This window comes from Euprymna scolopes, chromosome 11 (genome assembly GCF_053919585.1).
Source record: "Euprymna scolopes isolate OS-2025 chromosome 11, ASM5391958v1, whole genome shotgun sequence".
Taxonomy (NCBI): Eukaryota; Metazoa; Mollusca; class Cephalopoda; order Sepiida; family Sepiolidae; genus Euprymna; species Euprymna scolopes.
Window position 1 is genome coordinate 35,437,264 of NC_136492.1, and position 14,546 is coordinate 35,451,809.

Here is a 14,546-nt window from a genome sequence, read left to right on the forward strand (position 1 = left end):
ATGTATGAGTGTGTGTGCGTGTGTGCGTGTACCTATGTAATCATACGATCGAATCGTACAAGTTAAAAAATGTAAATATCCAAATTGCATACCCTTCCTTAAAATGTTTTTCTTTCATGTTATTCGCATCGTTTTTTATCCTTTTGTGTAATCCGCACCGACTTTATTGTGATTTTTTTTTCAATTTTATCAGAGTTGATCTGACCTGAAACTGTATTTCCCCCACTATTGTACCGGTTTATTTAACCTAAAAAATGTCTGAGGTATTTGCGTAATTCTTGCTCATATGAAGATGCGTACAAATAATTCCTGCAGCTTTCGATTTTTCTATTTCTATTCAGAACGTACTCAATCTCACACACACACACACACACACACATAATATATATATATATATATATATATATATATATATATATATATATATATATATATATATATTATTTTTAAATGCCGCTCTACATTTTGGGGTTCCAGATTGGTCCAAGGGAAAATTATTTCCAACTCGTGTGTAGGTAAAAATGCACCCTCGTATAAATAATATAATTCATTCAAAACGTATCGCATAAACAAAAACAAATGAATAACATCTCTCTCTTTCTCTCTCTCTCTATATATATATATATATATATATATATATATATATATATAGAGAGAGAGAGAGAGAGGAAGAGAGAGAGAAAGGGGGAGAGAAAGAGTGAGGCCGATTATCTTCACCGTCAAACATATTTGCTTTATCAAAAATGCCAAACATATAATTAAGGATTTTTAATTATTTATTTATCATTGCCATTTAAATAAAGATATGGTTTGATTTTGCATTATGTGTGCCACATCAAATCTTCAAATGTTTTATTAAATTCCCACCAAATCTATGTTTTTACAAAGGATTCACCACTTATCAAGTCTTGCAGGCCACTCGAGGATAAGGGTTAATAAGTGTATGGTATTCAATGGAGCAATACTGTAGTAATAGTTAGTAGTGAGAATTTGGTGAATTGGATTACTTAAGGGAACGGCTCGTCAAGATCTTGTTCACGTTGGACTTGAAGATTACGATATTGTAGTCAGCGAACGGAAGAAAGTTATACAGACGTGCACTTCTAAGACAGAAGCTTTATTCATGGAATCTACGTTTAGGTTTAGGCACAGATAGAGTGGGGGAGATTATTTATAGTGGTTTCAATAAGACGAGCTTTTTTTCATGAATGTTTGGCAAGACGAGCATTTGCCATGAAAATAACGATAAAGCAGATGCAGGCTATTGCAATCAATTTAGTGTATACAAGTAGGTGAACACAAGTTGCTAATATACTAAACACCGTCGGGAAGAAAGTGTTAGTATATATATTTCCAAATGATATTAGCGCAATAAATCGATAAGATTCGAATCGACATCATAGATGAATTAGCAACAAGTGTTATTTTTAATGTGTATTTATAGTTAGCCTTTGATTAGATTTATGGCTAGCCTCCTATACATATTCACACACAAAAAAAACATACGTATATGGGTGTGTTAGATTTCAATTATGAACACAAATAATACAGATTTTTTTCGAGACACTTGGAGTAAAAATCTTTATGAATTTAAAAGTGTGATACTTTTAATTATTTTTAATTCACGAATTATTCTCGTTTACTATATTGTTTTATTGATCTGTTTGTTATCTATTATATTTCATCCATTTCCGCTGATAACAGTTATAAAATAAGGCATAAGAGGCTGAAGAGAGTTGTATATTTTTAACCATAAACTGGTCCTCTTGGATCGGATTTGAAACCGAGGGAGATGATGCTTGTTCTAGACTTCTGTAAAGCTAAAAAAATAGTATGTTGTTATATTTAGTTCCATTTTGGGCACTTTGCTATAATTTTCTCACACAAACATCACATTATATATATATATATATATATATATATATATATACAAGTGAAGGTGTCTGTATGTTTGTGTGTTTGTCTGTTTGTGTACATTTCCCTACGCAATAACTCTGTCAATTTTCAATCTACAGACTCGAAGTTGATATACAGGGTAGTGAGATTTGAGAAAATCTTTGTAATTGGTTTTCAGCCAGAAATCTGGCTGTTGAGGGGTCAACGTTTAACGATTTGCCATTTGAGAATCGTACCAAACCCCATCCGCCAATTTTGGGTATAAACACTTGAAAGTTTTGATGTAGGTTCCTTTAACATAGATCTAGCTTAATAACTTAATTTGAGCCCTAAACAGTAGATGTTACGGGGTTATAATAGGGGTCAAATAAAATAAATGACTAAATTACTCAGACAATTTCTGGTTTAAACATTTGAAATTTTACATAAAAGGTATTCAGAGAGAGGTCAAGTTTTTTTAATCGGTTTGGGTCGAGAATTTGAGCTACCAATATATAAATGCATGCATGTATGTTTGCATGTCTGCCTTAAACTTTCGAGAGAGGTGACGGATTTTCACATGATCAGTATCGTTTTGAAGTTCGACATTTCAGGCGACAAATATCGAAAAATTGGCTAAAAACATTTATATCTTCACCTTCAACTGGGCACTTTTCTACAGGGGGGTCGCTTTTTTCGCCGATATTTTCGAAAATCATCCTCTCCTTTCGATTGTCTAGCCTCAATTAAAACAGACGCCGCTTCCGGTTTGGCGGTCGTCGGAACAGCAAAAACGTCAGTTTTTCCCCGTTCTTTTCCTCCTTTTCAGTACGTATTCGAGCCTGCCTTCCTATTACCATTTTTGTTTTGCTCAGCATACACCTTCAAACACCCGGGCAACGCCTGACATCCATGCTAGTATATACAGTGTGCCCGTAAAGTTACTATACAGTCTTATTGTTTTGTTGTATTATATTTGTATTAATAGTTAATATTTATTTTTTTTACAGGTTTATTTAATCAAGCATGCCACGCAAGCTAACTTTGGAAGAGCGCAAATTGAGGCCTCCAATTTGAATATTTGTCATAGAAATTGTTTGCCTTGATTGTTACAGTCTTTTCGGATGTAACACGTGTATTTTCTGAGATTTTTATAAACATAAAGGTGTTATTTCTTTTTATTTCTTTCGTTACAAATAAATGTTTTAATACAATATCTTACTGTACTGTTAATATATTACAGGATGTCTGTATAGTAACTTGTAAGACTGTATAGTAACTTTACGGATACCCTGTATATATATATATATATATATATATATATATATATATATATATATATATATATATAGTGAATGTGTGCGGTCATAGTGATAGAAAGTATTACACTTTAAAGACACTTGTTTACAGGATAATATTACGCAATGTAAGCCGTCGAATAGACCTTATGGTTTGTCGTGTCAGTTGTTTACTGTGTTTCTAATTGTTAATAATCTTTGAGTTTTTGTTTTTGTTTCTCTTTCAGAACTTGGTGTAGCGGAAATTGCAGGAATTGCTGTCGGTTGTATAATAGCAGCTTTTATTCTGTTGGTGCTATGCTGCTGTTACCAAAGAAAGAAGAAATATCCAGGTATATTAAACAACTTACCAAACAAATTAACACGAAAATATATTTTCATCATTGCTGTAGTTGGCACATGTCACACTGATATAGACTGCCTTTTATAGTTGAATTATATTTCTATATAGTAACTAGAATTTACTACCTTCTGTTTTATTAGAAAAAATGAGTAAGGATAAAAAAAGTCAACTTTTTAATTGACTTTCATCAACTATGTAAAATAAAATAGAAGAAAAACATTACAACAAGGATTGATAACATTGTTTATCTCACAATATTTTTGTTTTATTTTGAAAGAGCAATTAGCATGAGTAGGGTCTACTATGTTCTTGTTGAGTGAAAATTATTTGGAGATGTGATTGAAAATAAAATACAAATTTTCTTTCCTGTATAACGATTTAACTAAACGAACGCTTAAGTGTTTAATTCATTCACCTAATTCTAACCCTAAATTCCCCACGGTACACATCGGCCAATTTGACCGTCACTTTCACGTGTTACATCGTCATCGGCAGTGATCGTACGACATTGGAAATCACTCGTGATGAGTATGGTTGTTCTCTCGTCGATGGGATTGGGTCTGGTCATCTGTGGGTCCTCGGATGGCTGTTGAGGCCGTTCCTTAACCCGCAGACTTATTTGCAGTAGGGTCAGTGTGGGTGATCGACTGGATTTTGGAAGAACCGGAAGGAGCTGTGTGTCTAGTAAATCTATCTTTCTCTGCTTCCTCCTGTTTTCTGCCTCCTTGTGGAGGTCCTTTGGAGAGCAGCATCCTCGTAACTGGTGAGGCTGAAGTGATACTGTCTCAGGTGAGTCTATGGTATCCTTAAATATTTTTCCTGTCCCCCTTGGGACCACTTTCCCTCTTTTAGCTGACCGTAGGGCATTTGCTTTGGAAGGCGGTTGTAAGGCATACAAATAACATGCCCCGTCCATCGCAGCTGGTGTCGGAAAATGATTATGGTGATGGTAGGTATGTCGGCCTCCTTCATGGCGCTTACGTTTGTTCGTCGATCCTCCCATCCAATCCTGGTGGTACTGCTCCAGAGCCTTCAGATGTCTACTGTAGGTGGCCCATACCTTATATTCTACTAAGTCGTGATGCCAATCAACACCTGTTAGCATCATATTTGTGGGCTTTATGCTAGTTTTCAAGTTTCATACTTACCCTCCTGACACATTCTGGTTTTTCTACTAGACAGACACCTTTTCACACATCATCATCTCCTTTGAGTGGGGTCATTTGATGCATCATACCAGCAAATATCTAAAGCTAAGATAACTGTTGTTTTCGTACATTACCAGAATGCTCCCTCGGGTGAACTGAATCCTATCACACGTTAAATAATTTTAATGTCTAACTTTGCTGCAGTGCAAGTAAATAAATAAACGTGATGACGATCTACGTCATTTCAAATTCCAATTTTTTAAATATTTATGCAGAAATAGATTAAAATAATGAAATGCTCATGAAAATATACCGTTCACATAACAGTGAAATACACTGAAATACTAAGCGTGTTGTCACAATTTACATAACCTTAATTAAAATAAAAGCCAAAGAATATTAAATGTAAAAACTCACAATTCAATACTTGATACGATGAGGTTGTTTTTCTTATTTCCATGCGTAAGATTAACACGATTGGATTAAGATATTCTGGCCTAAGCACAACTGAAATTAGAAAGTTCATAGTAACTTAAGTAAAAATCCCATGATTTTGTAAATAGCTTACTTTATTTCCACGAGAAATCATTTTATTTTCTGTCATGTTATCCTCGCTCTCTTCATCCATCTTTTATTTATCTATCTTCCCACTAGCCACACACATCATTCCCCTAACGATTAAAATATCTTGACATGAGTCTTCAATTGGAAATTTAAGCTCTCCCAAATCTCTGCAAAAAGTATAATTAGCCAAGTTTAGATGTGCGTACCTTCACTGCCAACGTCAACTAGGGCACACCTGCCGTCAAACAGGGCACACCTGCCGTCAAATAGGGCACATTTGCCGTAAAATAGGGCACACCTGCCGTCAACTAGGGCACACCTGCCGTCAAATAGGGCACACCTGCCGTCAAATTGCAAAGTCATTACCAACCTGTTCTTCTCTTCTATGTTTTCTGTGTTATTTGAATTGTTCCAACTAAGATTCACATCTTGACTGCTATAACCCAACGGTTTCGGTCGATTTAACATTCAGGTATCTGTTGAACTGAATTTAGAACGATCCCTTTTGGAGTGTTGGTATCTAAAATCTAAGCTTGTTCAGATGAGTATTGATATAGGAATGATAGTTTTTCGGCTGAATGAATAAGAAAAATCTACACCTTTCAGTTAAAATACTATTGATGTTTCCAAATTTTGAAAAAATATACGCAAGCAGGTCGGGTGTTTATAATTATAAAAACCAAAATACAAATAATTTAAATGATGCAAATTATGTTCGTCTAAAATTTTAGAAAAAAATATTTCCCTCCTCTTTTTATTTATCATCATAATCAACCGTTCTTCTTATTAGTTTCGTTTCTCATCAAAATTATTCGTAATGTAATATTCGGTTACTTATTTTAATTTCTCTTCTTTTGTTACCTTTTTTTATTCTTTCTTATCGTTTTTTATTTTCTTCGTTTGTCATCAATACGAGTTTTTATCTTTTAATGTTAATATTTTACTCGCTTCTCAATCTATTATTCTTCCTGTATTTCAATAACGTCACCCTTCATCATTTTCCTGATCTTCTGGTTCTTCTAACTACAAGATACCTTGCTTTTCTCTCTCTCGTCTTTTTGACTCCAAAATCTGCTTCGATTCCTCAAAATTATTCTTCTCAATCGATTTTCATTGCCATATTCCCACATGAATTCACGCTTTGCATCAACATTGTCCTCAACTCCTACATTTCGTTTGTCATGAACAATTTTGTATGCTGTAATAAGAGATAACTACAGCATCCTTGCAATGTCAGCATCCTTGCAATGTCAGCATCCTTGCAATCTTTATTAATAAAGATGGTCGATCAAGAAGTATGAATAATCGACAAACGTTTTTTCTTGAATCTGAAAAAAAAAAGTTGTTTTTTTTTATATATAGGCATCACTACTTATCAAGGTCACTCGAGGAAAAGAGTTAAAGAGTGTACAGTAGAAATTGGACAATATAGTAATCGTTAATAATGGAAATTCGGTAAATTTGTTAACTTATATGGAACGGCTCATCAAGAACTTCTTTACGTTAGACTTAAAGACAACCATATTGTAGTAATATATAATATATATATAATAGTAGGAAAGCAGGAAAACGGAAGATAATTCCATATGCGTGCAGTTTTAAGAAAGAAGCCTGGCTCATGGAATCTACGTCTAGGGTTAGTCTTAGATAAAGAGTGGGGGAAATTAGTGAGACTGTTTTCTGCAAGACACGTATTTCTTGTGAAAGTTTGGCGAGGGTGGACCATAGATTGGAGCTCAGCTGAGAAATTGCCATGAAAATAACGATGAAGCAGAGACAAACTCGCAAAATCTCTTTTGTAAGAAAGAGGTTGCAGGGAAGAGAAAAGGACATCTCCTACGAGGCTACGAAGTCTATTTTGAACACTATCAAGGCAAGATAAGTCTTTTCTAGCAGCTCCTTCCCAAATGTGGCAACGGCACTCAATCCTTGGACCGAACTGTCTCTTATATAGATAGAGAATTGCATCAGCAGTGATATATCTACTAGATAGATGGAAGAATCCCACCATTTTTCCAACAGCTTTGGCAACGGATTTAATGTATGTGTTCCATTTAAGATCAGGAGTAAAGGTCAAGCCCAAACGCTTGTCAAAACATTAGGCCTCCCCAAGACAAGAGCCATTCATTTCAATAGATGTCAGATGGGGATCATACTGTTGATGATGTAAAGAAAAAAGTTTGGTTTTAGATGCATTAAAAGTAACCAGCCACTCCTTTCCCCATTGTACCATGTGCTCAAGATCAGAGGAGAGAGAATCTGAGAGAATGTGGTCTTTTACAGTCTTAGATGTGCTACCATAGATAGTAGTGTTATCAGCATAAATGTCTAAGAATGATGTAAGGGTGTGATTTGGAAGATCATTAATGTAGATCAAGAAAAGAGGTGGACCCAGGATGGACAGCTGAGGGGCTCCTCCATTAATACTGAGAGCCTCTTATTTCTGTCCATCAACCACTTCTCTTATGAACCTATCTGTGAGAAATTATTTAATAATTGAGAAGACATTTCCAGCTATATCGTAGCTGGAGATTTTGTGAAGTAAACTATGTCATACCCTATCAAAGGTCTTAGATATGTCAAGAGCAATTGCCCTAGTAAGGTGGCCTCCGTCGACAGATTCGTTAATCTTATGAGATATAAGTGTAAGCACATCCTCTCTATATCTAGCAGAACGGAAACCATATTGCGTGTCACTAAGAAAGTTATTTTTCCTGAGATGGTTGATTACTTCTCTATTTAAGACAGATTCCAGCAACTTGCTCATGACGCACAGGAGACTTACTGGCCTGATTGAGAGGGACATGAGCGATCACATGAAATTCTTAAATACAGGGCATACTGATGAGATTTTCCATGGTGATGGGAAGCAATTCTCCTTAAGACAATGTTTAAACAGTTTTGTAAGTATGGGCGCTAGTTCTGGTGGAACTCGTTTGAGTACTATAATTGGAATACTGCCAGGGCCGATTGCTTTACTGGAATCAAGGTTTTGATTAGATTGGCAACATCGCGTACAGATATATGTATATCACATAGCGTATTTTCTTATACAGGAGGAAGTACTGGAGGTTAGTGGCTTTGGTCGCAAAGGGTAGAATTAGCTGCAAAGTTCTTGGAAAAGAGTTTGGCTTTGTCTGATGCTGAGGAGATTACCTCAGGTCCATTTATGATAGTTGGGATAGAACACACACCTCTGTTCAGGATTCTGTTTGCTATTTGCCGAAACTGGTGGATTCCAAGCCGCTGCTCAGCTACTTTGGACTTGACGAACTGAGCATACAACTCTCTTGCGTTCTTTATTACTTTTTTACAGTGATTGCTGGTAGTCCTGAAAGCGGCTTTAGTCTCAGTACATCTATTACGTTTGAAGCAATGGAAAAAGTGATTTCTGTGCGCAATGACAGCAGCACATTTTGGAAAGAGCCACGGATGGCTATTAGGTTTTTACTGGAAATTTTTCGAAGGTATCAAATGGTCTATATCTATGTGATATCTATGTGAAAAAGAAAAAAATACCCTTGCAGTTACATATAAATACATATAAATACATATAAAATATGCGCATACTTTTTTTCGATTATCTAATAATTTTGTTCAATAAAGGGCATCTTACTGGATTCCAAACATTCACACCTCATCCAATACATATATATAAACTTTTTATTTATCTTTACATAAATATTTAGGCATGACTGCAGATTCATGAGTGTATTTCAGTCAACTAGTTATAACTTCTTAGAGACATCATCATACGATGTTGCTTTTGCAAATGAATTTTGAAGTTCACAGAAGTTCTTGTATGGAGATTTATCACGTGATATTCAATAATATGTACACACACGCATATATATATATATATATATATATATATATATATATATATATATATATATATATATATATATAGTACATAACATATTCACGCTGGTGTTTTTTGTTTTTGTTTTTTGTTCCTATAATTAGTCGAAATTCCACTCCCTATCCCATTTTATTTCCTTTCCGCTCATTTTGTCTCTTTCTCGTTGTGTGTCTATTATTTCCGCCTATATATCTGTCGCGTTCTACGCCCCTCGTTTGGCTCGTTCTGATTTTGAAAATACCGACACCATTAATAACGTATAATCTTATCCGACTGGTACCCGCTGACACTAATCGTACTCTTTTTAAAAGGAAAGAAAAATCTACCGCCGGAAAATATCACAATCTCCTAAATTTCGGCAAACATTGAAAATGGGTATTTAATGTGCATAGTTTAACGGGTTGAGCACATACATGCACATTATTGATTGCTGTTTAACCCATAGAACGGTGAACTTATCCAATCCTGACATATATATATATATATATATATATATATATATATATATATATATATATATATATATATGGGTGTGTGTGACAAATTAATTAATCTATGGTACTTTTTCTTGATTATTGGATAGTTTATTAAAATTAAAAATTAAGATATAACTTTACTAAAATATTTATTTTAATAAATAGACATAATAATAAATTAAAATAAATTTAACCTCAGAGAAATATAAACTCCTTTTTATTTGTGAATCAAATGACAAAAAACACGTCTGCTGTTGAACCTGATGCCAAACGATTTCATTTCAACAGCATGTGTCTATTCGATCGTATATATATATATATATATATATATATATATATATATATATATATATATATATATATATATAACATTGAACTATCTTACATTTTTTATTTATAGATAGAACCACATTTTTATCTTTCTACGCATATTAACATGTCCCTGCGAGGGGCAGAATTAGAGAAAATATTGATTTTAAATCTGAAAAATCTAGCTCCATGAAGGTGAGCATTCTGTTCTGAGACAAAAATAAAACAAATTATTCAGTGAAGCGGGAGTTCTCTGCGAGAAAAGAGTAACATTAAATATCAGAAGATACATTACGTGTTTGCTTCAAAGCAAAAGATTTAAATTATTTTTTTGAAACTTCCGATTTATTTTGTTACGAGAAACGAAGAAAAGAATAATCGCTTTACTTTGAACATGACTTGAAATTTTAAATTGAACTTAGTAACATGCGTATAAATAAAAACGAAATACACAAATTATGAAACTTCATCACAATGGATTTCAAAAGAATAATGTATAAAGGAGTTTGATATGATTTTTTGTTTACTTATCTTATATATATATACGTGTGTGCCTAGAGAAAGCCAGACAGAAAAAGAGGGCGAAATTCTGATGTAACTTTGTCAACAGAAGAATGTTTTCACCCCTGTCCATCCTCATCGTGTTTATATGTCAGTGCCCATTGACGCAGTACATTAGTATACATTTTATTTTTATATTAACATTTGGGCTACATACTTGAAGATATGTTTCGGCTATAGTCTTATTTGGACGTTTCACCCTCATTGAAAAAATGGTAAACTATTTGAACATATAAGAAATATAGAACCACGTTGGGGTTTGACAGTTTTAAATACTTTTTCGTTATTCTTTTTTTATGTGTATTCTTACTTTTTATTATTACTAGTTATACTGCAACTAGTTTGAAATATTAAATCGATTGTAATTTATCCTTACATTTATACATCGTTTAAAACTTATAAAAATAAACACGTCATATCTACGAATTTAAACATTCATAATCACATAAAAATAAATACTATTGTTATAATGTATTTTATCCATCACGAAATATAAGTGAATACATGTATATAAGTGCCGATGTGTGATTTGTATGTCTATGTTAGTACACCTAAGAAACATATAAAAGTGTCGCATAAAATTTAGTTAAAAATAGAGAAATCGCCACATTTATATGTATGTACAAATACATATCTACCCCCGCTTTTTATGTATAAAAGCAGATTCACATAGTTTATCATTCGCTATTTTTATACACGATATATATACAAATGTGTGTGTGTGCATGTATGTATGTACAATTTAGATGAAATATTTTCCTTCTTTTAAGATGTATAAAAGCACATTCGAAAAATGTAATGTTTACTCATAGAAGTATATCTCCGTTTAACGATCCTAACAATGTGTGTATTTTAACTATTTATTTAATGTCCTTAAATTTATACGCCTGTCTTTATGACTATTCTTCTTGTTGAACTATAATCTGAATTAGTAATTCATTTACCTCTACATCATTAATCTGTATCTTCATCTTTATAGTTTCTTTTGCTAAAACTATTATATCACGTATTAGAAGTAATTATACATTTATATTGTATCTTTAGAATCTAAAGATGTTTATCTATAGGGTTTATCATAATTCCCGGCTGTTAAATTTAGTGATATTTTAAAATGCTTAATACATTTATGAAAAATGTTAAATTATCATTAAATTTTAATATTATAACAAAAAGCATTTTTACTTTAAGTCATGTAAAAAGCTTTTCAATCTGTGAGTTTATATAATTTCCCTTCGATTATTTAATTTTTCATGAAGCATTTTATTTAGTTAATGATTCTATTCTCCCTTTGAAAAAGTTTAGATTTTGAACTTGTTTCATATTGATTTCGAATCATATCTAAACGGATATGCACCATTAGATTTTGCTATATTTTTATCACATTTCACCATTCGTAGGATTTGTTGAATTCAAGATAATGTCTATTGGTAAACACACAATATATATTGAGAATAAACTAATAAATTGAGTTTAAGAGAAAAAAAAGGAATTTATTGAACAGATTAACAGTGGAAACAAATATTTACAAAAATGTGTAAGGGAAGTAACTCAGGTTTTTGTTACTAGCTTTTTTCTCGGAGTTTGAGATAATATATATTTTATTTTGGTTAGAATATGAGCTCAGCAAATCAATATTTACCAAGTGTCCAGTTATTTGTGAGGTTGTTTCAGGAAATTTCTTATAACCAGATTTTATCCCAGGAAATTGGCTGGAGTTATAAATAGTTGAAAGATCGCCCCAACTCAGCGTTTCTACTCAGAGCTGATTTAATAACTGAAGTTATAACGCCATTAGAGTTTATTTATTGTCATGTAGTTTCGAAACTTCTCGAATTTCTGAATGGAACACTTCGACATTGGAACTTTTGAAGTATTGCTTTAATATAATAAAAGTTATGTTTCATATTTCATTGTTGCGTAATTATTATATTTACAAATTTTTATTGATTTCTTTTTTAGAAAAAAAAATTGAAAATTAAGAAAGCTTGCTGCAGATTTATCTAATGACTCTGGATTAACTCCATCTTAAACTTTGGAGCTTGTGTCGGTATTATGTCTCTAAACCCTTTTAAAAATACCTCCATAAAAACTGAAAGTTTAGCAATATTTACTCATTTTAATGCAATATTTATTTTAAATTTGTACACAATTTGAAAGTAACTGAATTTTCACGAAGGTAACCACTCTCTGTTTTCCTCGTATGAATAAAACTAGATTATACCTAATAATATAATATAATCGACAATACAGCTCATATTACGCTATCATATGTTTACCAGCTCCAAAACCTATAATCGCCTCTAATTTTTTTAAGGAATTAAGTTTATTAAAATCGTCTTAATTTATAACTGTGTGTATGCATGTGGTAATGAATTTAATGGTATTTTCTGGAGTGTCTCGACGTCTGGATAGAGTGGAAATCTCTACTGTGTATCAGATATCAATTTCATATCAATATTGAACTAAAGTTTGGCTCCGCAACGCTATTGAAGAAATGCTGTTCGTTATATAATCATTATTATTTTATTTATATTTTTATTTTCAGACGATGATAGTGACGATGAAGATGAAAAAGAAAGAATGGGGCCTGATGTCGAAGCACATCAATCTCATCAATCAAAAAGAAACGGTAAGATTCCAACTTAGAACATTTCGGAGAGAATTCTTTATGTTTTAAACTTAATGCGATTCAATGTTAAGAATTACGTTTGACCTTTTTTACACTAGATTTCGAAAAGCTCTAATATATACAAGCTAACCTGTGTACCGACTGTGTTGGAGAAATAAAATTAACTCATTGTCAAATGAGAGTTACTCTTTTCACCTGAAATGTAAGTCCTGACAGACATTTGTCTGTCGATGTTTTTCTAATGTTATGGTAATACGGACACATTTAAGAAGTGCAAATGTTTCCATTCCTCCAAAAAGAGTAAAAAAGAGTGTAATCGCATGTTTATTTTGTTTTTCTTAATAGAAATTCAGAAAAATATTTTTTAAATATTTATTTACCACTGAACTATGTCTCGGATTACAACAATAGTCTCTTTTTCAAATTCAAGAGATTAAATTCTTGTTAAGGAAGTATCTTAAGTAATCACCACAATATATATTTTTTAATTGTTTCTGAAATATAAGTATCATTGTTGTTCCAAAATGAAAACCTCTTATTTTGTTTACTCAAAAACTAAAACGTTAAAGAGCTACAAAGACGCGAGTAGAACCATTAAAACAAACGACGTTTTATTATTTCTACATAGTCAGCACAATTTCAATGCACTTTTCCCAATCTCTTTCGCAAAAGTTCGGCGCGCACTTTGTCACTAACGTCTCTGTTGTCACTTTCAAATCGACGAATTCATCTCTAAAATGTGTTAAAATCAACTGTATCAGCTTCGTTAACGTTTACCAAAATGAATGTTAATCGCTGTGGGTTTTTTTTCTGTATGGTGGAATTTAATGACGCATCCCTGCTTCTGATGCACTTCCATGACACAGTTCGTTGTCCTTAGAGCCTTACAACGTCAAAATCAGAAAGATACAATTTACAGATAATGAATTTGCAATTCCCTCTGATCCATTCGAGCGTAATAAAAAATACGAGGAAATGTTTTGAAACATCCTTTGTAGTTAGATAGGAATGCATGAGAGAAGGAAAATCCTGTTTAACTTATCGCTGTCGTCAGCATATTAAAATAGGACATAAGCTGTCGGCATATTAAAATACGACATAAGCCGTCTGCATATTAAAATACGACATAAGCTGTCGGTGTTAATTAATTAATTGCGTATTAAAATGTAGCGTATGAATCAATTGTTTCTCACCAGGAAAGTTAAGATGCACGCGTCGCAATCAAAGGAAAACGTTGTCTTATCACATATGACACCACTATATATGCACACGAATTTCATAAGATTTCTTCTTATAGTTCTTTTTTTTACCTGTGAAGATCATCGATCGTCCACAATCATTCTCTCATTTAAAGTTTCTTTGCTTACTGATGAAATAAAAAATTAAAGAAAAGACAGCTGCTAACGGAGGAACACCCTCCCTATTATGTTACTCGCCCTCTTCGTCTGTCTTTTGTATAGATACACGTGCACACATTCAGC

General features: G+C 32.9%; 1 protein-coding gene across 8 annotated transcripts in view; it reads left to right on the forward strand.

The window, feature by feature from the left end:
• Window positions 1-14,546, forward strand: part of LOC145287828 (uncharacterized) — a 1,009,440-nt gene that overhangs the window by 777,024 nt on the left and 217,870 nt on the right. For all 8 annotated transcript variants that reach the window (XR_013869202.1, XR_013869203.1, XM_080135695.1 and 5 more), the window contains 2 exons: window positions 3,401-3,505; window positions 12,982-13,065. Coding sequence is in view for 6 of the 8 variants with exons in the window: in XM_080135695.1 (XP_079991821.1) it covers window positions 3,401-3,505; window positions 12,982-13,065 (189 nt within the window). In the remaining 2 variants the exon portion in view is untranslated. The remainder of the gene's footprint in view (window positions 1-3,400; window positions 3,506-12,981; window positions 13,066-14,546) is intronic.